This window comes from Monodon monoceros, unplaced genomic scaffold, assembly GCF_005190385.1.
Source record: "Monodon monoceros isolate NGI ecotype Baffin Bay Population unplaced genomic scaffold, NGI_Narwhal_1 Super_Scaffold_8, whole genome shotgun sequence".
Classification (NCBI taxonomy): Eukaryota; Metazoa; Chordata; class Mammalia; order Artiodactyla; family Monodontidae; genus Monodon; species Monodon monoceros.
The window spans coordinates 17,607,973-17,634,609 of record NW_021703785.1 but is presented as its reverse complement, the minus strand read 5'-3'; the positions used below and the strand labels follow the sequence as shown (position 1 = coordinate 17,634,609).

Here is a 26,637-nt window from a genome sequence, read left to right as displayed (position 1 = left end):
TCCTGGGAGGTTGGTAGGACATATTATGGGCTGGTGTCTCCTCCCTCCTTTTTGTCTCTCCCTAATTCTTCTGGCTGTCTGTAGCTTGTTAGTTCTGTGTCCCTTATTGGGACCTCCTGTTGTGAGATAACTCATGCAACAGGTCATTATCAAGCCTGGCCAGGGAAGGTGGTTTGGGTCAATTGTTCCCTAACAGGAACAGGCCCTTTACCTAAATTCTTATAGGCAGGTAAGAGGAGATAATAAGAAAAACTTTCTGAGTCTTCTGTTTCTTAAAAATAATCACCCTAAATTAATCCTTATGTCAAAGAGACATATTGTGGTGTGGCAAATCTTGTTCCCCCTACAACTGTTAATATGAGAAAAACCTAAAATAAAGGGATTTAGAGAATACAAAGAGAGAAAAAAGATACACTAGGTAAGTAGAAGCAACATTAAAGCAGTGATGAGAATATTAAAATTAAGCAGTATAATGCTTAGTTTTCAAAAGCATTAAAAATGGACCACTCTTTATTGTTGAAGCATGAAACTGGCAATAAAATCATACCAGCATTCAAGCACTTTTATGTGCTAAATAATGTGATATTTAAGTGTACATTTAATCAAACTTAGCAGCCAACATATAGGGGCATAAAATTCAAATAGTAATAGGAACTGTGAATGCATTGCTCAGTTTTTCCCATGCCAAGAAGACTAAATATGTAAATATATTATTAAATATATAAATGGATGTGGAGAAGCTAAACAACATAATAATTATGGTTGATTAAACAAACAGTGAACTCAATACCCTCCAAACATGTATTGTAACCAGGCGTGTCCCCTGGACATATATAAAATATGTTTGCATATTAAGCCTCTGCACAAATGTTTGTAGGAATTGTAGAAGGCATGACTGTAGTCACACTCAAATATAAAATAAAATAAATTTATAAAAAGTATACAATTTAACTTCCTAAGGAAAAATCTGAGATGAGAACAAAGCTTTTGATATATGAATATTAATCACTGCATTACTTATGATATGAGCATATCAGTCATTTTGGAAATGACTGATTAAAAACAGTCTGATTTTACTACTATTAATATTTGTCATCTAGAAGTTGTTGAATATTATTTGTGTATGTACTGATGCAGATGTCTAAAGATTATGTCTGAATACAAACTTATACCAAGGATTATACTAATTTCATTCTTATTAAGCTTGATTTTAATTCTCATGAAGTTAATGGTTATTAGAATAAATGCTAATAGGAAATTTTGTCTCTTATTGAAGTGTTTTTGTTTGTGTAGTTATAACTATATGTCAGAATTTTGGAAATTAAGGGAAGGGTTGGGTTTAAATAATTTTATTTACCATCTCAACAGTTGAATTTAAGATGTTACCTTTCTTTGTAAGATTTGGAGAATTTCACAATGACTTTTACTTTTGTTAGTCATTGATATTTTCATATTTTATATGAAAACCTTCTTTATGAAGGTTTACTTGTATAGGCGCAAGCAAATCATACTTTTGCTCAGGCTAATAGTAGGTCCAAAGGTTTCTTTTGTTTTTACTCTAAAGAAAATATTCATTATTGTGTTTAAATTATAGAAGCTTTGTGTCCTTTACATGTAATAGAAATTTGTGAGGTATTGAATGTAAATGTCTCATGGTATATATTGTATAGAACTGGACCCATGTAGCAACTTCTGCCATACTATTTATAAATTTTAGTAGTATAGGTTATCTTTAGCAAAATAAATATAGGAACTATAAACTATGGTTGAAAATGAGTACAATTTTGTTTAAATTTTTCTTTTAAGTAACGTTAAGTACCATTACAACGTTAAACAGTAGTGTATTAAAATTAAGTGATGATTAAAGAATAAAACATTTAAAGGAGATAAAATACCCAGAGGTTTCAAGTTAAACAGAAGTGTATTGGGAAAGGATATTTGGAATGACTGTTTTGAACGTTTGTTTCTGGGATTCTGAAATCAAAGCTATCAACACAAATTACATCAAACACATCTCTACAGTTCGTTTTGTCTTAATTTTCAAATAAAATGTCAATGAATTGTTTGGATATTACTTTGTTTGCCAAACATGGAAAGTATCCAAACAAGATTTTAAAAGTTTTCTTCTGCCTATCTTTGTTTTCTACTTTCTCTTAAATGAGAATGCAGCCCGTGGACAAATAGTACTATGAATTTAAACAGTTAAATGAAGACTTTTCGTGACCATCAATTTGGGTAGACATTAACTTAGCTAATGCACCAGTTGTTTGGTATAAATACCTGCAATAAGAAGGAAGTGGAGAGAAGATAATGGAAAAAAAAAAAGTAAAGATAAAAGCCTCATCTTTAAGAAGGTTCTCTTAGAGTCACCTCTAGTTTCTCTTAGAAGTTGTAACTTCATTCCACTAAAATTGTAACTATTTTAGGACCCCATGGCAAGAAACATCAGGTAACATCTGTTACTCATTCAAATATTCTTGCTCTTCCTTACTTTCTTTTTCTTCTTTTCCTTCCCCATTTCTTTCTCTACCCTCCCTTATCCTCTCTTTCTGTCTCTTCTTCTATTTTCCTGTCTCCTGAGACTTTCTTTCTCTTCATCCCATTCTTACTCCACATACCATATAATTTTTTTTTTTTTTTTTTTTGCGGTACACGGGCCTCTCACTGTTGCAGCCTCTCCCGTTGCGAAGCACAGGCTCCAGACGCACAGGCTCAGTGGCCATGGCTCACGGGCCCAGCCGGTCCGCGGCATGTGGGATCCTCCCGGACCGGGGCACGAACCCATGTCCCCTGCGTCGGCAGGCGGACTCTCAGCCACTGCGCCACCAGGGAAGCCCCGTAGCATATAATTTTAATTGACCTCAAATTTATGCTAATACTCTTAAATTCACAAATAAGAATATTCAAATGATTAAGATATTTAAGTATCACAATAAGTTGATTAAAAGATAAAAGGAATACAATTTCTCAGAAAGGACGAGGAACTAAACGTAAATTCAAACAATAAATTTCTGTCAATTTTGACAATATACACCTTTCAAATTAAAATGTAATTTCTAAATTCACTTGTTTGTTGAGGTTGCCTTCTACATTTCCTCTGAAAAATAATGAATTCTATATCTGACCTTAAATGTGCTTGAAACATTTATTTTTTAGCTCTATTTTCAGAAACTGCCAACTTTCACTACTGACTGAATGTGTCATCATTGGAACACTCCTGCTGAGGCAGCTGTTCTCAGATTCTCTTTCAGATCCAGATCTACCCCGTCCCAGGGGAAGGAGGGCATCACCTCACCTTGCAATCCGTGTTTGCTTGAACTTTGAACTCCCAGACTTGTTATAGAAAAGACAAAGGAAGTGGCTGTCCAGAGTAGATTACCAAGTGTAGAAATGATGTCAGTTCAGCATTTCCCTCTGTGTCACAGCACCAAAAATAAAAGTGAAGTTAAAAAGTAAAAAGTGGGGGTGTTAAACATAATTTAGAAATTCTAATAAAGATTTAAGGACACATGAATCCACATATGTTATCTAAAGTGTCATTTTCAGTGACCTTGCTCATGTCACAAAAAGGCAATGATTTTAGTTTCATTTTGATTTAGCCAAATTTAAATCTATTTAACAGTTAGTGCTCAAAATTAAACTAGAGTGATTCAACAGTGTAAATTCGCATGTGTTGTGGATGATTTAGAAGTTCAAGTAAATTATTTAAATGAGGAAAAATAATTCAAAACTTAGTTCAAAAACTTCAGGTAGTTTATAAAGCAGAAACTAACACACCATTGTAAAGCAATTATACCCCAATAAAGATGTTTAAAAAAAAATTCAGGGAGTTCAGATCAAACGTTCTTAATTTTTTTATAAAAGAACAAAAAATTTATGTAGCATTTCAAAGAAAATGGGTTTTCCCATTAGAAATGCTATTTAGTAAATACTATTCATGTATCTGTAATATTCAAAGTAAAGTCATAATTTTCAAAAAGGCAAAATAGCTAAATTTCCAAATGTCATTGCTGGTGAATCTTGTCCTCTCAAATGAGCTATCTGGTTAAAGCAGTATGGGAAATATTTATAGATTTACAGATACGGGAAAATGGTACATTTAAACTATTGTATTGAAATCAGGGTGATATTTTTCAAGGAATCACTCTTTTTTGAGGTCATGTAGAAGAGCAGTCTGCAAAGGAGTCTGAAAAAGAGCAGTCACTGAGAAGGGAGGACAGAAAAGTATGCTGTACCACAGAGGGAGAAGAATTAGAAAGGAAGGATTAGGCTACCATGTTCAAAATAGGAAGATGAGATGACCAGAGAGGCGAAGTCAGAAAGTGACCATAGGATTTGACCACATGGAGATCATTAGAAACTCTGAAAAGTATCAATTTTGGATGATTTATGTGATAGAAATTTAATAAGGGAGCTGAGAGTAATATGAGGTTAAAAATCGGAGACAGGAAATTTGGATGGAACCCAAAAATGAGGAGAGATTGGAAAAGATGTAGGGTATCTGTGTTTAATTACTCTTTTTGTTTATGGGGAAGATACGAATGTCAGCTTCTCTGGTCAATGACCAAGAGATGGATGAAGCAAAGCAGAGAGGCTCTAAGATAAGGAACAAGCTCCTTGATAAGACTAAAGGCATTGGCCTTAGAGAGGAGGAAGGGCATTTTCTTTATGGAGGAAAGAAAAAGATCAATGTGGCTACGGGTAGTTATGGGAAACTGTCCAGGGGCAGTGTTTCTCTCCACCAGATAATACAATCTCTTTATTTGGAGATTATAAATTATTTTCTTAGACAAAGCCAGTACTCCAGAAGAAAGATAAATGTTCCATACTACCCCAATAGCTTATGAAAATTACTTTTGATAAATTAGGTTTTGATTTTTTAAATTTATTATCCAATATATTTGCCTTTCTTTGTCACTGCTGCTATTCTGAAAACTTGCACATTTTCTTTTACATTATCATTGAGATTTCAATTTTGGTACCTCTAATACCTCTTTATCAAAACAGTGAAGCCCAAGTGTTGATTTAATTATCATAATATTAGTATAGCATGACTTACTGAGAACGTTTTTTGTGTTTTTTTAACCTTTTTGATGCTCCCATTGATAAAGACTATATATGAAGTGTTATATGGCCTAAAACACTACATCAAATACTGATATTTACCAAGGCAAGTTGAATATCTGTTTTCACTTTTTCATACTATCACTGAAGATAAAGCACTCCCTTATTCACTATACAGTGTGAAATGCTTCAAGAACAAGAGAATGGTTCGTTAGCAAAGGGGTAGATGAAACTACTTATACAGTGACAGCAATTTCTATCCTGAGCCTTAATTTATCACTCCTGAGGGTTTTCTACAGGAGTGAAACATGATGAAATAGTATTTAAAATATTAGAAAGTGTGGAGAGAAGCTCAACCACCCTAAGCTTTTATGAAATTATCATAGTACTGCACTATAAGGGCTAGCCTCCCTCTTTATGATTATAATTGTGATTAAGTGTATGTATTACTCAAAAGCATAAGACATGATATTTATAGTGTAGTTAATTTTACCCATACTAACAGGGTGCTCTTCATGAATCTTTAGGAAACAATGAGTAAGTTTTCTCATCACTTGGAGTCTTTATACTAGAGATACACATTCTGAAAAACTGTGTAATAAAGATACAATCGATGTGCTTGCATTAAGAGTTTAGGAAACAAGTATCTATAGTATACAGGATGAAATTAATATTGTTAGTATATTTGAATGAATTTTCTTTTGGCTTCATGCTTAACCAATTATGTTTGAAGAACCCAGTCTTGATTAATTTATTTAAATTGACCAGTGTACCATTTGGAAAGAAATATAAATTTACCTAAGTTAGAATATATGGCAATAAAGCATGGTACAGTCTTTTAAACTTAAGACATACGATGGATGTATAGTTTGTAGCTTAATTTTTGGCTCAGAGTGACAAATTACGAGGTTGTACTCCAATGTTTTGAAGTCTGTATAGATTTAATATCTTAATTCCATTGGTATTCGTGCAATCTCATGTCTTTAATTCAGTTTTTTTCTTCAGTCACTTTCGTCTAGATTTTACATGTCTAACATGATTTGTTTTTGTAAATATGTCTACTCTTTTACACAGTAATGGGATGAGGTGGAAATAAATGCACTACCATGATTCTACAGAGCTAGTACAGAGCCAAAAGCTTTTTTTTCTTGCCAATAATAGGAAGCCTGCTTAAGGTGTTTGTTGGAAAGAATAAGAATGGTAAAGAATGAATGTAAAGTTCCAATAGCATAGGGTAAAAAAATAAATAGATCAGAGAAGGCGAGATTATGGTAGAAAAAAGAAATCAGAATTGGTTGTTGTGACCGTTTACCTTTGAAATGTAAGAACATTGATAATACCATAGGAGAGAGGTTGCCAAGGTGTGGGTGGAGTCACTTCATCTCTCTGGGAACTATTTCCCTTTTCTGTAGAAATGGAAGAGTTAAACCAGATGATGGTTAAGGTGCCTCCCTTCTAGCTGTAAAATTCTGTTGTTGTAATTGGTACCTTAGCTGTGGTTCCAAGTGTAGTTGGTTAAGAGTGAAATAGCAAAGTATATGTGAGATACCTCAAAATATAGGGAGAAAAAAGACCTGGTGAATCATATCATTGAAATAAAAGTATTAGTAAGGGTTTCCACAATCAGGGTTAACATTAAAGTTCAAGAAATCAAACATACCTTATGACAGGCTTGGAAACATTTAGGACAAGATTCACATTAAACAGTAAATGGAAAGTAAGCACTCTTTTTTTATTCTTGTTTTCTTTTTTAATCAGCACAAAAAGAAAACATATTTATGTATTCTTTTTTTTGTTTACTTATCAGAAATATGGGTATGGAACCTGAACAATTTTTTTCAAAATATTATAACCAAGAGAATGAGGATTTTAATATGTGTATGTCTATCTATCAATCAGCACATATGTATGTATGTATATTATATTGTATATATGGAATATATGATGTATACATACAGATATCAGTCCATGAGCATTACCTTGTTAAAGCTGATTTATTTCTCACAGTAACCATATAACACATACAGTATAGCTTGCCTAATGTCCATGCAGATTAATATTGATGGAGAAGAATATGGTTACTGATTGACTGTTCTATAGCCTATATTCCTTACCATTATGATTTATTGATATGGTTAGCTTATATTCAGTACAGGAAAAAAAGTCAATAATAAACCTGGTAAGTAATATTTGGTGGATACTTCACTGGTGTTTAATAGAAAAGGTCCATGGAATCAGGAAATGGGATGCCTCCAGCCAAAGATTCACATTTCCTGATTCCAAAATATATTACAAAGTTGTATTAATCAAAACAATATGGTACTGGCATAAAAACAGTAAACACCTAGATCAATGGAATGAAATAGAGAGCCCAGAAATTAACCCATACATGCACAATCGATTGATCTTTAGCAAGAGCGCCAAGAAAACAAAAAAGGGAAAGGATAGATCTCTTCAATAAATGATGCTGGGGAAACTGGATATACACATGCAAAAGAATGAAATTGGATCTACATCTTATACCAACACAAAAATCAACTCAAAATGGGTTAAAGGCTTAAATGTCAGGCCTGAAACCATAAAATGCCTACAGAAGAATATAGGGAAAAGGCTCCTTGACATTGGTCTTGGCAATGAATTTTTTGGATATGATGCCAAAAGTACAGGTGATAAAAACAAAAATAAACAAGTGGAACTACATTAAACTAAAAAGCTTCTGTGAACTAAAGGAAACCATCAAGAGAATGAAAAGGCAACATATTGAATGGGAGAAAAAATTTGCAAATCATATATCTGATAAGGGGTTAATATTCAAAATATATAAGGAACTCCTACAACTCAATAGCAAAAAACAAATAACCTGATTAAACACTGAGCAAAGGACCTGAATAGACATTTTTCTAAAGTAGACGTACTAATGGTCAGTAGAGATATGAAAAGTTGCTCAACGTCATTAATCATCAGGGAAATGCAAATCAAAACCACAATGAGATATCACTTCACACCTGTTAGGATGGCTATTTAAGAACAACAACAAAAAAGTGTTGATGAGGATGTCAGGGAAAAGGAACTCTGGTGCACTGTTGGTAGGAATGTAAATTGATTCAGCCATTAGGGAAAACAGCATGGAGGTTCCTCAAAAAATTAAAGCTAGGACAACCTTACTTCTGGGTATTTATCCAAAGGAATTGAGTTTAGGATCCTGAAGAATTATCTGTCTGCACTCTGACGTTCATTGCCGCATTACTTACATTAACCGAGATATGGAAGCAACCAAAATGCCCATGGATGGATGAATGTATAAAGAAAATGTGATATATACATGCAGTGGAATATTATTTAGACTTTAAAAAGGAGAGAATCCTGCCATTTACAACAACATGGATGAACGTGGAGGAAATTACAGAAAGACAAAAACTGTATGATCTCATTTATATGTGGACTCTAAAATAGTCAAATTTGGGAATTCCCTGGTGGTCCAGTGGTTAGGACTCTACTTCCACTGTAGGGGGCATGGGTTCTATCCCTGGTTGGGGAACTATGATCTGTGAGCCACGTGGCATGGCCATAAAAAAAAAAAAGTCAAAAATCATAAGAGGAGAGAGTAGAATGGTGATTGGCAGGGGCTGGGAGAGGGGAAAATGGGACAGTGATGGTCAAAGTGTGCCAAGTTTTATTTATGTAAGGTAAATAAATTCTGGAAATCTACTATACAATATAGTGCCTATAGCTAACAATACTATATTGTGTACTTAAAAGTTTCTAAGAGGGTAGGTCTTATGTTGTATTCTTACCACACACACAAATAATAATAAAGGGGACAGGAGGAAACTTTGTGAAGTCGTGAATATGTGTACGGCTGGATGGTGGTGATAGTTTCAAAGGTGTAAACTTATCTCCAAACTCATCAAGTTGTGTACATTAAATATTAAATATGTGCTTTTTTTACATGTATATTATAACTCAAGAAAGTAGTATTAAAAAAATAAAAAATGATTTGAAACAAAAAAAAGAAAAGAGCTGTGGAAGAAAGATACTAAGAAATTCATTTTTCTTTTAGGGTTTTTTTGTGAGAAAACATTCCCAACTTGATATTCTGATAAATTCCAGAGAAATCACTCATTTGTAAAGAGGGACAAAGAAGGAAACTAAATGATCATTGTACTTATAAAATCAGCAAATAATTAAGAAAATAAAATTACAAATGGTTTCAAGATACTGATTTGTTAATCCACAATCACTATTATTTTATAGTTTATTTTATACCAAAAGATGGGCAAATAGGTGCAGCATTTTCTTTTATGTTAATAAATTACAGATTCATTTCAAATGTTTTTCTTTTGAAAATGATATGCAATTGGCATAGACAGTCTAGAAAATTTTGAATCATTTAAGAAAGCATTACAATTTCTCCAAATTCAGTCTCCACTGTTTGGTGTGTTTCCTTCCCGTGTTTCTAGGAAACATTTTGCACAGTGGTTAAAAACATGGACTCCTTAGCCAGACTGGCCTTAAATTCAAACTCGCCAAATTGGGGCAAGTTATTAAATGTCTCTGTGCCTCAGTGTATTCACCTAGAAAATGTGAATACTAATGTTATCCACATCCCTGTGTTCTCATGTGGATTAAATGAGATTAAATGTGCAAACTACTTGAAGCCCTGTCTGGAACATAGTAAAACACAACACAGGTAGGGTGAGACCTGTCCTGTGACTCTAGGACGTTCCCAATTTAGACTTCTTGTCCTAAACTATTTATTAGTGGCCATTTTTTCACTCTTAGTAATGGCCTGGATGTCCAATAAATGTTATGGTCACCATATACTTGAAAATGTGTTATTAATTATTCTAAGCATAATTTTCATATGGCTGTGGTAATATTATATAAACGATTTTAATATTGCTTTTGTCACTTAACATAGTATAGCCAGAATTTCTCCAAGTCAACTTTTTATAAATAATTTTATAAATAATTTTTAATGTTTGTTTGTGATTCCTCAGAATGAATGTGCCGTAATTTGCTGATGTATACTTCAATTATTTTGAATTTTGCCCACCAAAATAATGCAGTGATGAATTTCTTTCTCCTGGTATTTGGACTACTACTCTTCTGTGGATTTACTCACCGTGGTAAAATTTAAATTATTGAGTCAAAAGTAATAAACATTTGTTAGGATTTTGTTAATGGTTTATATCTGCTGCCATGGAGAATTTCAGAGTATAGCTTAAGCAAGCAAAAAAGGCAACCAAACTCTGTTTGTCCAGACTTTTGCTGAAACTGCATTTCAGGGTTGACATTACATAGACACTTAGGTTGATTCTTTCATTTGACCTTTATTTGCTGACTGCCCTTCTTATCTTGTGTTGGCAATAATATTCAAGTTTTTCATCTGCTTGGTATTCTTACACCGTATCATAGCTGTCATTTTGTGCTAATTTTCCATAAATTATCTAGCAAAAACAAACCACTCAATAACAGAGAATGAATTGAGTGCACGCTCCTTTGACTTATGATTTCTGGAGCTGGAGATCTCCTGTGGCTAAAGGAAAATATTCAACACGTCAGTGTTATGTCAAACATCAGTTCTGAAATTATCGGGTAATCTCAAATCTCCAAGTGTGTTGCTGTGGGTTCCAAGAGATTTGCAGGGTTGTTTTAAAGGAAATAGAAAATGTCAGACTTGTGTCTCCAAGGTTTGGTCTCCTGAGTAATGTATGGTATGTGTCCTTTATCGGATGCCCTTTTGTCTGCATAAAGTAGAAATATTCAGTCTGTGTCAGGAATCCTTACTCTCCTAGTTGAATCTAATTAGCCTTGACAATTTCATATCTTCCCTTGGTTTGCATTTTCCAAGAACAGTAACCTTTGTTTTTGTAGCTCCCCTTAGCATACAATAAGGTTCTTTTTAATGGTAATTGATATTTTATAGTACCACTAAATAGGTATGTTAAAGGGGCTACCTTATTTTCAAAAAGAACTGAGATTTTGGAAAACCTCAGATGTAGTGGATTGGTAACTGCAGGGGTTGCTGCTGCTTAATTTCCTCGGATTTTTTTCAGTAATAAATTTGTATTTCATTTAATCATATTTTTTTTAATGTTTTTCCTCAGGTAAGAGTTCTGTTTGTTCCCAGTTCTTTCATTTTGAAGGGTTAAATTCACTGTTTCTAAGGCACTCTCTAATTTGTCTTGCAACTTTTCTCTCTCTTCTTGAATCACGTTCTCTAGGATTTGAATTTTTTTTAACTTTTTATTTCGAAGTAATTATAGACTCACAAGAAGTTACAAACAAATTACAGAGAGACCCTCATATACCCACTACCCAGTTTCCCCCAAAGAGGACATTTTATATAATTGCAGCACATTATCTAAACCAGGCAGTTGATATTGGCATAATAAAACTCACTAGATGAGCTAGTTCCTCAGAATTTTGTATTATTTTGAAGCAGTTTATGTAAACTTCTATCTGCGGGAAATGTTCTTATAAGAAATAACTGACCTTCTTATTTCAAAAGTATTATTCTCAGTATTTTTTCCCTTTGATTCTGTGTATCTCTTTTATATCTATGATTAGAGAAAAATGAAGCATTCTAAAAATGAATAGTTTTTAATTCTTTTTTAGATCAAAATAATAGTACTAATATTTATTAAAATGCTTATTGTTGGCAGTATACATTTATAGTTTCACTTAGTACTCAAGGCACCCTGAAAATTAGACCACATCACTGATGTTTTAGACATTAAGGCGCTTGAGGTTCAAGAAAAGTTAATAAATAACCAAATTCGTGTTGTGAGTTAAGACTAAAATAGGACTCAGAGTCAATCTTTGTGATGATGAGATTCAATCTTTGGGATGAACAGTTTGAGATTTTTCTATACAATCGTATTGAGTTTTTTGGGTAGGTAATATAACCCACATCATTTCTACTTTTAAAAATATAATGAGACTTTCTTTGCGGTCTTAAATATAATCCATTTTTCATCTTCAGTGGAGACCTGAAAGAAAAATATTCGTCATGGTACACAAATTTTTTTTTTTTTTGTGGTACGCGGGCCTCTCACTGTCGTGGCCTCTCCCGTTGTGGAGCACAGGCTCCGGACATGCAGGCTCAGCGGCCATGGCTTACGGGCCCAGCCACTCCGCGGCATGTGGGATCTTCCTGGACCGGGGCACGAACCCATGTCCCCTGCAGGTGGGCTCTCAACCACTGTGCCACCAGGGAAGCCCACAAATTTTTGAATATACGTATTAAAAAATCTTATACATTAGATGGTCAGATTATATTTTTAATCTTTTAATCTATTTAATCGGTTATAACTGAGACATGCTAATTCTATCACAATTAAATATCTTCCAATTATAATTTTATCTGTAATTATACATTCATGTATCATTAATACATTTTGCCTTATAAATGTTCATGGTATGTAACTCATTGAATAAAGACTTATTGCTGCTATACCTTTAATGACTATCTTGACTTGTATTATTGATATTTTAATTTTTTCCTGTGAACGTTTCCACTTAAATTCTACTTTATCTGAAATCGAAGTGTTTTGATTTTTATTTTTCTCATGGATTATTTCTTTTATTATTTTTCTCATGGATTCTTTAGGTTAGGGAATTCTAGCAGGATTCATCTGGGTGATTCTTCTGCTCCCGTGTCATTAACTAGGGTGATTCAGTTGTGCTCAGCTGGCAAACAAGTCAGTGTGGAAGGTCCACGCCTTTTTCTCTATGTCTTGTAAATTGGTGGGTGTGGCTTAGCTGAGAGGGACTCTTCACTAGAGGACCTCCACATGGCTTATATATGGCTTCTCCGTCATGGTGGTATCAGTGTGGTTGAACTCCTCATATGGTAGCTGGGTTCCCAGAGACTGAGCTTTCCAAGGGAACCAGGCAGAAGTGTATGGGCTTTTACTATCTAGCCTTAGAAGTCCATAAAATTACTTGCCGTACTCTCCTGGTTATAGCAGTAACAAGCATGACCAGATGAAGGGAAGGAAACACAGATCCATCTCTTGATGAGAAGAATGTCAGCCTATTTTGATGCCATGTTTAAAACTGCCAGACATGGCAATTTATATCAGGTGGAAGGCATTTGAGGAAAGACTTGAAAGAGATGAGGAGAAGCCATGCTTTACTGAGAAAAGAGCATCCAGAGAGAACACAGCTTGTGCAATAACCCTGAATCAGGAGCCTGTGGACTTATTCATAGAGTACCATCATGGAAGCCAGTGTGGTTGAAGCATAATGAAGGAGAGGAAGAGTATTAGTAGATGATGTCAGAGAAACAAAGGAGAAGAGGCAGATTGCGGAGAGAGGGCCTCGTAGGCCATTGTAAGGACTTTGGAAATCCCTCTGAGATGGGATCTATTGAAAAGTCTTAAGTAGAGAAGTGGCATGATCTGAATTACTTTTAGTAAGGTCTCTCTGGCTCTTGTGTAAAGAAAAGGTGAAGGGGATCAAGGTGAAGCTGGGAGTCCAGGAGGGAGTCTTTTGCCATAATCAGATAAGGAAAAAGGCATATATGGTCTAGACTAGAATGATCATGTTGGAAATGGTCACTAGTGTTCTGAATCTGTACACTTTCAGTAGAGCCTACAGGAATGTTTAATGCTATCTCTTGAGTTCACTCAATGTTAGATGGGGGATGTAGAATGCTTTTCCTTCCCTTTGCCCCTAACAATCCTCAATATCTAGTATTATAACTAGGAGTATGAAATATCATTGCATTTATTAAATACTTATTTTCTTTTGAAATTTTACTTTAATCATAATTTTGTGGTAAACAATTATAAAACATGTAAAATGAACTTTAATTGGATCAGTTGTCTCCTTTCAGGATTTTGGATTCACAACTTCCTGCTTCTTGAAAGTTTAATTTTGATAAGTTTTCCCCAATATGTACCGATATGTCCTTGAGCAAATTATTTTTGGAAGGACAGATCAGTGGGATATATAGAGATGTCATCCCTTTGCATTCAACCTTGATACAGAACCTGATAGATATGATGTTTTTGGTCATATTCTTATTAAAGTCTCCACATCTTCTAATATATTCACACAGCAGAAGAAAGGTCTAAAGTAAACCTGATATAATTTATTTTTAACTAACTTTTTTTTTCTATATATATATTAGTCGGATATTTTCTTTATTTTTGCAGTTTTGGGGTTTGGCTAGTTTCTGTCTACATATGGGTAAGTCTTCACTGTTTTCCCACCACAACCACTAGAATCTGGTTAGTTCTTTTCTTCTTCATATTAAGTTATAGCTTTGATTATTGTTTCATACCAAGTTACTCTTGTTTCTTTCTCAGGTTCACAAATTATTCTTGAGTCAGAACTCGCATCTCTGGCATTCCATCTACCATCTTTTCTGTCATCATTTTCTGCCTTTCTCTTTCCCCCTGGGCCCTGATTCAATTGCTGCTTGAGCTTTTCAGTGCATCAGTTTTGTTCTCCACGGATCCCATTGTGGATGGAAATTGTGCTATTGCATTTTAGTTTTCATATAAACCTCCTGATCTCACCCATCTCCCATTTTGTCATTATGACGTTCAGCTCCTGTTTCATAAATGACCTTTCTTTCTACATACTCTTCATAGTTTAAGTAGTTTAAAGCAATTTTCTAAACATTTCTTCTTGTTCAACAGTAAAATCATTTTTAGGGGTATTCTTTCCCTAAGTCTTCAACACGATATTCCCTTTCTTGTTTTCGCAGGGTGATTTTTAGTTGTGTGTGTGTTTTCTGTTATATTTTCCCCATTCTCTTTACCTAGAAGGTAGTAATATTTATCTAAAATCAGGCTTTTGAATAAAAAATAAATAGCCACATTTACATCTCACTTACCTTTGAGATGATGGCTGAGCTTCTTTTTAATTCTAAACTGGAGGAGAGTAGGTTGATATGCACATCCCCTCAGTAGCCAGCAAGCATTTATTGGAATAGCTCAGCTAGGCTAAGGTGCATACCTGTCCTGTGCTGTCTCGTTCAAGGCACAAGACGCATTGCAATGTTCAGCACACATGTAGAGTGGGGGGCAAGAATGAGTACTGTTTGTAAATGATATACGTTACCGATTTCTGGGTGGGGATTCTAAAGAAAGGCTGTATTTTATTTTGAAATTAATTTTAAATAGCCCGTTGGTATGGCGCAGGTCACGTGTTTATCAGGAATTTCTTGATTTGCTTTATACTCTCTCCATTGTTCCCTAAACTTCGTGAAAATCTTTTTGTACTAAATAGCAAAGTCGTAATGTGGGAAAAGGAAGGGAAAGTAGGAAAAGAGGCTGAATTCTTGCTAGGGGGAGCGAGATCAGGGAGGGGGCAGCAGCAGAGGGAGCGAAGATGCTGGGAAGCCTATGTGATTAAGACCCGAATCACTTGGGTTATAAATCGCTTCAGTACCCAGGCTCCTCTGTTGCTTCACCCAACAAGGCTTTTCTTGAGGGAAATATTCTCCAGGTCCTGGCAGGATCTTGCTGCATCTTGTTCTTTTATTGTAGCTTCAGTCTCTCAAGGAGTCTATATTAGGCCCCTCAGAAAAACAGGACTGGGGCTGTAGAAGAACAACTGCTGCCTCTCAGGGCTCCTGCAGGAATGACTCAGCGACAGGCTACGGAGAGCCAACTGCCATCTTACCAGATTTTATATAGAGGAAATTCTTCCCTCCTGTGAAGTAAAATACGGATAGGAAGGTTTAACTTAATTGTTTTTACAGTTAGTTTACATATTGAGTGTCAGTTTTAGGATTTAGTGTTTATGTTGTTTGTTCTGTTTTACTCATTTATTTTTATTTCTAATGAGAACTTGGATGAGACTCCATTAAAAAGTGCTATTCAGAAACTATTTAAAACTGGACCACATCAGCATTAAAATGAAGTTACAGATTCATGGGATTTGTTACCAAATTCAGGAACATTGAGGAATTTCATAAGAAACCGTTCTGGAAAAGATAACTTAGCTCCTGAAAGTTATTTTTTGGTCTACTTTTGTATCAGTCATATATGCACTCAGGTAGCAAATATGTGTTAAGCTCTCATATTCAAAGCATTTTGTCAAGCCCTGGAACTAGAGGATCATTAAGACAGACACACTAATTGACCTCAAGAATTTACAGTCTAAACGGTGAGCTGTGACAAAGCGAGAGAGGCATGGACATATATACACTACCAAACGTAAGGTAGATAGCTAGTGGGGAGCAGCCGCATAGCACAGGGAGATCAGCTCGGTGCTTTGTGACCACCTGGAGGGGTGGGATAGGGAGGGTGGGAGGGAGGGAGACGCAAGAGGGAAGAGATATGGGAACATATGTATATGTATAACTGATTCACTTTGTTATAAAGCAGAAACTAACACACCATTGTAAAGCAATTATACCCCAATAAAAATGTTAAAAAAAAAAGAATTTACAGTCTAGAAGGGAGTTATAGGCACTAACTATTGTGCAGTTAATTACTTAATTAAAATAATGATACATGTATCCCAGAAAAAAAAAGTGTTAGCAAGCAATAGTTACAAGAGCCAACAACCTAGAAGAGACACCCTAGTTGGCAGTTAGTTGTATTAGTTTCCTGTGACTGCTCTAGCAAATTACCAGTGAGTGGCTTACAACTGCAGAAATGTGATAGCTAACAGTTTTGGAGGTCTGAAGTCTGAAATCAATATCGCTGGGCCCAAATCAAGTTGCACTAAGGCCGTGGTTCTAGGGGAGAATTCATTCCTTGCCTCTTCAAGCTTCTAGCATTCTTGGGTTTGTGGCAGCATCACTTCAGTCCCTGCCTAGTGGTCCTATTGCCTTCTCCTTTTACTTCTGTAAAAAAACAAAAACCAGAGGCTTCCCTGGTGGTGCAGTGGTTAAGAACCCGCCTGCCAATGCAGGGGACACGGGTTCGAGCCCTAGTCTGGGAAGATCCCACATGCAGCGGAGCAACTAAGCGCGTGCGCTACAACCACTGAGCCTGCGGTCTAGAGCCCGTGAGCCACAACTACTGAGCCTGCATGCCACAACTACTGAATCCCACGTGCCTAGAGTCGGTACGCTGCAACAAGAGAACCCACCAAAATGAGAAGCCCGTGCACTGCAAGGAAGAGTAGCCCCCGCTCACCACAACTAGAGAAAGCCCATGTGCAGCAACAAAGACCCAACGCAACCAAAAATAAAATTAATTAATTAAAAAAAAATCCAAAACCAAAAATCTCCCTCTGTCTTCCACTTAAAGGGATACATGCCATATGGGCATTTGGGGCCCACATGGATAATCCAGGGTAATCTCTCTATCTCAGAATCTCAGATTTAATCCCATTAGCAAAACCCCTTTTAAAGCTTGGTGTAGTGACTGGGGAAAGAGATAGAAGTTTCTAGGCAGGAGGAACAGGGTGTAAACCGAAGGACCTTGCAGAAATCATTTAAATGACTGAAAGAGGGGAAGTAGAGGAAAAGCACAGAGAGTGAGGGAGAGGTTGGCCAAATTTGCCTCGAGGTACAGAATCTCCAGGTCATCTGGACCAGAAACACCCATTCTGTTTGGACTCTGCCAGCCATCAGAAACCTCCCGCCTTCTGTGTATGCAGCTTTTTCACATACTGAGTCAGCCAAGTGTGTCCAGAGAGGAATCACAACTGTAGGAATCTGAAAGTCCCTAGGCACATAGAGTTCTGTCTATGGAACTAGGTCCAGCTGTTTTTTTGCACCGCATAACCGGGTTTGCCAAGAAATAGCTGGAGAAGCAATTTTCTCATATATGCAAGTGAACACAAATTAGAGTCCATTACACAAGTGGATTGTTTTTTCAGGACTGTCTGATAGTAGGAATTTGGCTGTGGTGTAGTTAAGATGAGGATGGACAGAAAGCTGAGCTATTTCCCCACCTCCTCCAGCTTCCTCTCCATAATAACTGTCATTTGAAACCTATCAGTTTTTATTTTTTGAGATTCAACAGACCACAAAATGGACAGAACTTTAAGTTGGGATTGGAGACAGGGTTGAAACTGGGTATTCAAATGGATGTGTTATGTTCAACTTCTAATTGTTTTCTATATACTAATTAATTACTACAGGCTTACTTTCCTTAAGAAAAATTATTTACAAATCTTTTAAAATTTCAAATCTCTTTTATGGGCCCAGGAAGTCCACTTTTTTGCTATTGAAAATGAATGTAAAGAAAGTGTATACGGGAACAGTAGGGTATGTGTGTGTATAAGTACATATAAATATATGTGTATATTATTGTGTATCTAAATGTTTATTTTATGTATATATAAATGTTTATATGTATATACATTATATATTATATTATTATATATTATGTATATGTTATATATAAGCATTTTTTCCATGTAGTTCTTCTTATGTTATTATGTCTGACTTTCATTAATATTCTAACCAATTTATTTGGTCATGCCTAAAATAAGAGCAGACAGAAGTATTTACAATAAAAGCTACATAATACTGAGCTTGTTGGCTTCCTTGACAGATTCCCACCCCCAATCCAAAAGTACATGGACCAACCACATATCAAAACTGTCCAATTAGTAGAGTACTGATGATGGATTCAAACTTTGAAAACTGTATTTGTCAGAGTGTCCTTTATGGAAAAAAACAAGCTACAAATTTCCAAAAGTAAAGGAAGAAAAAAGAAAATGATTCCATTAAAGGTAGGATTAATAAATATATTAAAAAATATTTAATTAACTGCCCATCAGTTAAAATATATCTTACCATTATGACTGCCCTTCCCCCTCTCATTGGTGTTTATTTGTAAATTGCTCATCTGTGTTCCTATTTGCTGTGTAGGATTGTGGAAGCAGCTACTTTGTGGTAGTTTGTTATAGTGGCCCCAGGAAACCCGTATGCTCTGAAATTCCAAGTTTCTTTCTCTCTGATTTTATTGTGTTATGTATTGGTAGGTAATACCTGGGTGGTTCATTTGCATGGTATGTTGATAATCTGAGAATTATTGTATCTCGCAACTAATTTTAAAGTATATTTTGATGCAGTTGTTAGTTTCATGTCTGAAGTTTAACTAATGTTGGTGCCAATTACATTTGCAAAACAGTACAAAAAACTGTGTAAGACTCTAGGGGCTTTTAGGATTTTGTAATGTCTCTATCAAAAGGTTGGTGAGATGAAATTTATATAACGTTATATGTAGTGATCTGCTAAAAATTCCTTGTTGATTGCTATACAAAGCATGACATTACCTTATTAGAATAATGTTTATGAGTGTTTTCCATATGATATCACAAACTGTGATATCCTCAGTAGGTACTTAGTTATCTATAAATAATAATAAAGGCCATAATAAGGTCTCTATCGATTCTATTTATTTTGACTTCATTATTTAAGGTCAGAAACATATATTTCAAACTTAGACATTATTATCTATAATTATAAAGTCAAATAAATGGTAGAAATTAACTTAAAAATAGTTTGTGGCTCAACAGTTGAAGTGAGATAGTGGAATCACAGAAGGTTGAATCTTTTTTAATTGATTCTACAGATATCTGCATTCTCTAAATCCCCTGTAGTCCTCTTACCTATCATGAAAGGTTATTCTCTTAAACCTGGCACACGAAATCAATCATATGACTCCTATCTGTTCTGAGAGTTCGAAGATTAAGACCTTCACTGTCAAGGAGACGGGCTGTATAGAAGCTGCATGTGCACAAAACAGCATTCATCAGTGGCATCCAGTGTCACCCAGGTATTTGAGAAAAAGTCACAAAAGACAGATCACTAGTACTTACTTCACATTTGCTAGCAAAACCAAGAAGGGGGGCCCAGAGATGATTTGAAAGAAAAATTTGTTCTGGAGGAAGGGGTTCACTGATGAATACCTACCCTGTGCTTCCCAGACCTTTAGACCAGAGACAGCAATGTGTTTACCAGAGTCAAAGACACCTCCTAAAATTAGGAGACTCAGAACTCTGGAAATGGAAGGAATTTTAATATACCATCACCTAACCAAGTCAGAAAAAAGGATATAAACAAAACATCTACTACTGCTGCTACTATTACCACCACCACCAACATGGTCCCCGTTCTCAATCTTGAATCTCTAACAGAGTTGGCAATAATAGTAGAAAGAGAAAGCCCCTGATAAGGTGTTTTCCTCATCTCTGATCAATGATCATATTCTTATATCTTGTCCCAGTGAAGCTATCAAAAACTTCTAAGACAGATCACTTTAATGATTCATGATGAATTCCAGGGACAGATTTTATATATTTTCCACCTGAAATTGTATAAGTGCACGTCAAAATACCATACTTTTGATGTGAATCTGAAACAAATTCTATTGCATTCCCAAGAAAATGAAATTAATATCAGCCAAGAGGGCATGGTGTGTTTCAAATAAGAAATGTTGGTAATGTCAGGAGAAATGACTTCCTAATGACATACCGTGTGTAGATGTATTAGCACTTCTTTTTAATATTTCATCTGTTGAACACAAAGAGAACTGGAATCTTGTTAATCATCATTTTAAAACATTTTTATAGAATGTAAATATATCCGTACTTGCCTTTTTGCCATGTGAATGAGAAGCAAGTCAAACTTGTGGAATGAGTATTCCTATTAAACTGCTGTCATCCATTCCCAGACCTGCTTAAAAGAAACAGGCACAGATGGTGGGTCTATTACTTCTCTAACAAAAAATTTGCCTCTTTTTTGTGTGTGTTTTGTTCCCTCCTTCTCATTGAAATGTGAGCAGTTTTTCAAGTCAAGAAGCCTCTGTAGGGTTCCTTGAAATGTTTTATCCATTACTTGTACATGTAGGAGGAAAAAGAGTGATTAATGATTTATTAAAATTTCATAATGAGAAAAACTCATATAAGAAGTCTGTTGGAAAAACTTTGATTTGATTTAGTAACTGTATTTTTTGCATGCAAATTAAAGTCTGCAGGGAGTTTTTGTGTCAGACTAGGAGCCTAAATTACTAATTTTATGATGACAAAACCATTTAGCCCGTGTTAAAAATACCTATGTTGATCTTTTATTTATACATTGTTCAATGCAAATTTGTCTGTTGTATGCATATTGAGAAAAAGAACACGAGAAGTTTTCAACGTAAATGTTTGTTTAGGTTGAAAATACATGTATACAGTGAGGTATCCAAATTTTAACTATGCAGTTCAATTCTTTTTTTTTTTTTAATATAAAATGAGTCCTCTTGTGGAGCCAGGATCCAAATCAAAAAACATATTACTAGAACCCCAGAAACCCCCTTCAAGCTTCTGCACACTATCTCCTAGAGTAGTACTTATGGTGATTTGGAACATCATTGATTAGTTTTTAACTTTTAATGAATGGAATCATAGCACATGTTCCATATGTTGCTTATAAGATTTGGAATATAGTTGTAATTCACTCATTCTCATTGCTATATAGTATGACATTATGTAAATATTCTACCATTTATTTGCCCATGCTAATGTTTAGGGATATTTGGGTTTTGTCCAGTTGGGTGCTCTTTTGCATAGTACTTCTCCGAAAATTCTATACCTTTCTTTTGGTAAACATTGTTTAGTATATACCTGGATACACGTCAAATAGTGGTTTATATCAGTTTAAACTCCCATCCACAAGGAGAGAGGGTTCTAACTGCCCTACATCCGTGCCAATGCTTGGTATCATCTTTTTTCATTTAAATCATTCTGGTGTGTGTATATCACTATTGCACTGTGGTTCTTCTTAACCTTACAAAAACAGAAAAGAATAATTTTATTAAAGTATGTTTCACTTAAAGTATCTTAAATGCCCTGCTTTGCAATATTTTTTTCTTACTTAGATGATACATAAGAATAGTGATCCTGAACTATTCGATAATATACTAGCTGGGAAGGAGATTATTGATCAATTGTAATTCTGATAAATTTAACGAGTTATTTACTGTAATAATTAAGAACAAAAAATAAGCAATTCTTTGGATTAATGTGGAACAATATTCTTGAATGTTAAAAGAAAGTTTCATGGTCTATGAATAAATCAAGACGTGAACCAAGTAAGTGTTTATTTAAAGTTAAGAGAGGAGTCTCAGTTTCCATTGTTGGCATTATGTCTGTATTTCAGGTGAAACAAAGGAAAATCTTAAGGCAAACTTGCAGTCTATTAGTTCAGTCTCACCCTGCCAGCAACTGTTATTTCACTCTTTATCTAGTAATATACAACTGTTCGTTGAAGAGGTTTTTGAAGAAAATAGTATATCCCTTTTAATTAGAAGCAGTGAAGACTTTGAAATGCTATAGTTAGAGTAAAAAAAAATCAAGTCAAAACAAAACAATTAAAAAAACAAACACCTTGCACCAAGCTAATTGTATCTTTATGTTAGTTGGTTTCAGGAGTTTTCATTCATAATTATTGAATGATTGTATCTAGAGCTCACATTCCCTGTGTTCATATCCTTGCTGTATATTTAACCAGCAGTGTTGCCTTGGGAGAGTTACTTAACCTATTCAAATCTTAGATCCCCAGTCTACAGATAGGGAATAATTATCGTATAAATATTATATGGTGTACTGTTCTGGGTCCTCCAAGAAGCAAATGCCAAAGAAGGACTAAACACAAGAGGAGTTTTATTAAGTGAAATGCCTATGAGTGAAAACGGGGAGGAATCTGGGTAAGGCTGGAAGAGCTGTTGGCCATGAAGCAAACGTGACCCGGAGTGAAGGAGAGAGGGAAGCAAGGTGGAGTGGAAGCATTCGGCATGAGGTGCCGTCTAAGGCAGGTTTAGCAGGGGCTGCAGGGAATCCTGAGTCAAAATTGACCATTAGGGGAAAGCTATGTCTTCCAGTGATGGGTCTGTGTTAGTATCTCTGCTGCACTCAGTCATTGGTTGGAGGAGACAAACAAATAGATTTCAGAGCAAAGCGGCAGGTGCCCTGGTCAATGACACTTCCAATATTTTGAAGCCTATGAGGCATGTTCTCATGGCTGCAACAAAGATTGTCACTGAGATGAACTGACAGACTCCAAAGAAAGTAATTAAAACAATGCCTGAGTCATAGTCATCATTTATCCATTTATTTATTCACATTATTCATCATTATTATTAATAATCACACTAATAAGGGAGCCACATGTGTAATCTACTTGAAATATTTGGAAGAAATATATAATAGTGCTACAGAGAAGTTAAGAGAAGCCTAATATTTATAATTTACTTGATTCTTCTTAACTAAAAAATATTAGTACACATTAATAGTATATGCATAATTGTTTTCCTTCTACTATTTGTTATTGGTATATATTGCTAAGTTACTAACTTACACTGGAATACCTAACTCTAAAACCCTCTATTTCTGCATAAAGAAACGAGTTCAAGGTTGTTTTAAAAATAAAGAGTTATTAATATCATTATTCTTATAACATCCAATTGGTATTATCCATATCAAAGAGTTCCATCGTTTACTATCATTGGAAGGACATAATTAGCAATTGTTTGATCTGCTTTTGAAAATTGATCATTGGGTATGCGTAATATTGGGAATAACTGGATATTACTTGAAACTCCTTTTGTTTGGCCATATTCTCAACAGTGGAACCTCTTTTTATCTTTTCAAAGAGTTTCCACTGCTGTAGAAAATTCCGAAGGTTCATGTGCATAACTGTGATACTCTGCTCAAATACAGAGAAGGGATATTACATTACAAATTATGGGAAAATGCTTCCTGAAAAGTCTGTGAGGCCACTTTATCATGATACTTTAATGTAAGCAACATTTTACTCAGAGGAAAGTCTTAAACATAGAGGGGATGGAACCTCCAGGGCATGTCCCCCATCTCTTACTTGCCACCATTTGTTCTCTCCCTTTGTAAATAAAAGCCTAGTTATGCTTCCCTGTGTGTGTTACTCACGGGCCTTTGCGATTTCCCATGCTGGGATGTCATCTTTTGCCCTGGGGAGCACATTAACTACATCCAAGACCTATCCTTACCTTAATATTTCAAGGGCTGCCTCAAGCTATAACTCCTTGGTCCAAATAAACTTCTCCATATGTTCAATGTTTACTACTTGTGTTATCCCTCCCTCTCACTTGGCATATACTCTTCCTTCTTGCTATCCCTACCACATACTGAACGTCTCCTTCATTCCTACTGCTGCGCTTTAACTGTTCACTTGTCATTATGCTACACCACACTGTCAGGAAAATAAAGGTAGTTATATTGCTGGAATCTAGTAAGAACTTTTAAATATAATGTAATGAATGAATGCATGAATGAACAAGTTAACTGATACATTATATTCCCAGGTATATAATGAGTGCTGTGAGGATAAGAATTGAGTCTTATAACTCCTTATAACCCCAGTCATGTAGTATAGGACTGGAATATAGGAGGGGGTGCTTAATACATCTTTGTGACTGATGAATCTAAATATTTGTTTGAGTACTAAGTTGACATTATGTGACATATATATGTGTATATGTGTATATGTATTTCTTTTGTAGTCCAGTATGTAAAAAAATATTACTGTGATTCATCTAAATACTGTGTAAAATGAAGTGAATTGACCCAGATGATATGGATTCAGACGTGTGTAATTCAGCAAAGATTGGTAACAAAGTGAGATGTATATTAACTGTTTTTAGTATATTGGTAAGTAGTATTAAAAACACAATTTTTGGTTGGGTCTTTTGAGAGGATAACAATAGAATAGTCTGTATTTGCATGCTAAGTGTTTTACCAGGAAAAAACATTGCAGCTGTGCCAGGTTCTGGTCCAAGAAAAAATACATTATTTTATACTCTTGAAGGAGTAAGATTCTGAACTCGAATCTGTTCAAAAAGTTGTGGCAGATAATACTGTGACCAGATTATTAAGTCATGTACCTTTCACTTTTCACTTTGTTAGCTATACTCAGCGTGTGGTTGGAAATGGAATCAAAGCCCAGTCTGGAAATCCCGAAGTCAAAGTCAAAGGAACCGATCCTGTGATAAATCAGATTATTGATAAACTGAAGCATGTTATTCAGGTAAGTGCCAATGCTCTATTTATTGGTATACTCAGTGATAACTAGTGAATGATGACTTTCCATTATATGTCATCAACCTGTTAATCCTATCTGATAATCCTACCTGAAACTGAGTACTGGAGTAAATTATTTGTATCTAGAGTTTTGGAAGTATTTGGTTGAGTGATTTTCATATACAGTCAATGTGCAGCAGTATTTTAATGGATGGATAATATCTATCTGTAAAAGGAACCATGGTTTCAGGGTTTCAGTAAATAATGAGAATCTCGGGATGAGCTTCATCCCTAACGAATAAGCTTTAGACGTGGGAACTACTGTCACCAACAAAGAAAACACATAGAAGAGCATGGAAGATGCCAAAGTCACCTTCCAGGCAACTTTCTGAGCCTTGCTGTGAAGGTTTTTGCTGCATTTTCAACAAAAGTTAAGTCATAAATGAATCACATGCATTTCTTGTATTTATTTCCTGTATCACCTTTTACATGTTACCTAATGGTTGTTTATGAAATACTTGTTTTATCTTTAATAATATTATTTAATTGAGTATATACTGCTGTTTTTAATACATGGCAAGTAAAGCATGAAGGTATCTGTCAAAGGAATATTTCATCAAACTATTTGATTAATGAAAGCCAAATATTATATTACATGTTGTAAAAACCACCTTCCATTCTGCATCTGTTGGGGTTTGGGCTAAGAAGGGCTATTTTTTAAGTTATTAGTCTTTTTATAACAATTTATATTTTAATTTTTTCTAAGCAAAACTTTGTATGGATAGTTGACACTGACTTCTAGTGTTCTATGTCAGAATCTATACCTAAGCATAGTACTGAGTTTTTATTGATATTATTCCAGAGTCGTTGGTATGCTTCTCATAACTGTTCCGCAAAACTTAAGTTTATATGGGGCCAGTTCTTAGGATTCCATTTTTATGGGAGTCTCTACAGATTGAGCAAAGCAAGATATAGGGGCTTGTGTCCAATACCAGAGATTTCTCCTTTTCAGGAGGCAATAATGGCTACTTTGCTCTTTCTACGGCTGGTACATTGGGAAAACAGAGCTCTCACCCTGGAGAGCAGAATCAAAAATAAGTTCCATTAGGAAAAGTATAAGAGAAAAGTGGTGCCGCTCACGGGCCCAGCCGCTCCGCGGCACGTGGGATCTTCCCGGACCGGGGCACGAACCCGTGTCCCCTGCATCGGCAGGCGGACTCTCAACCACTGCGCCACCAGGGAAGCCCCTAGGATATTTTTTAATTCTTAAATTTCCAGTGGGCCAATAAACAATCTATTAGGAACTTGACACATAAACAAACTAGATTCCTAAGTATATGCCGATGTATATATGTTTTTGTTGGAGTTCCCCGGGAAAGAGACTGTGAAACAGAGATGTGTGTGCAGGAGCTTCACGGCAGAGTGCCCTGCAGTCAGTAAGGGGCTGGAGGGAGGGGCACGGCACAGAGGGAGCAACTGAACTGTGTTGTAGCTTTAACAGAAGCCTCGCCTGAACCCAGTAGGACCTCAGGAGCTGGGAGGCCTCTTTCAGGTTGTCCTGAGTTGAAACAAGGAGGTGGGTCTTCATTGTCCCACACTGACCAG

At 35.5% G+C, this 26,637-nt stretch overlaps 1 protein-coding gene across 1 annotated transcript in view; it reads left to right on the top strand.

Moving 5' to 3' along the window:
• GPC5 (glypican 5) overlaps window positions 1–26,637 on the top strand; it is a 1,347,921-nt gene that overhangs the window by 406,205 nt on the left and 915,079 nt on the right. The window contains exon 6 of the mRNA XM_029210190.1: window positions 24,919–25,039. Within this exon, the coding sequence (XP_029066023.1) occupies window positions 24,919–25,039 (121 nt within the window). The remainder of the gene's footprint in view (window positions 1–24,918; window positions 25,040–26,637) is intronic.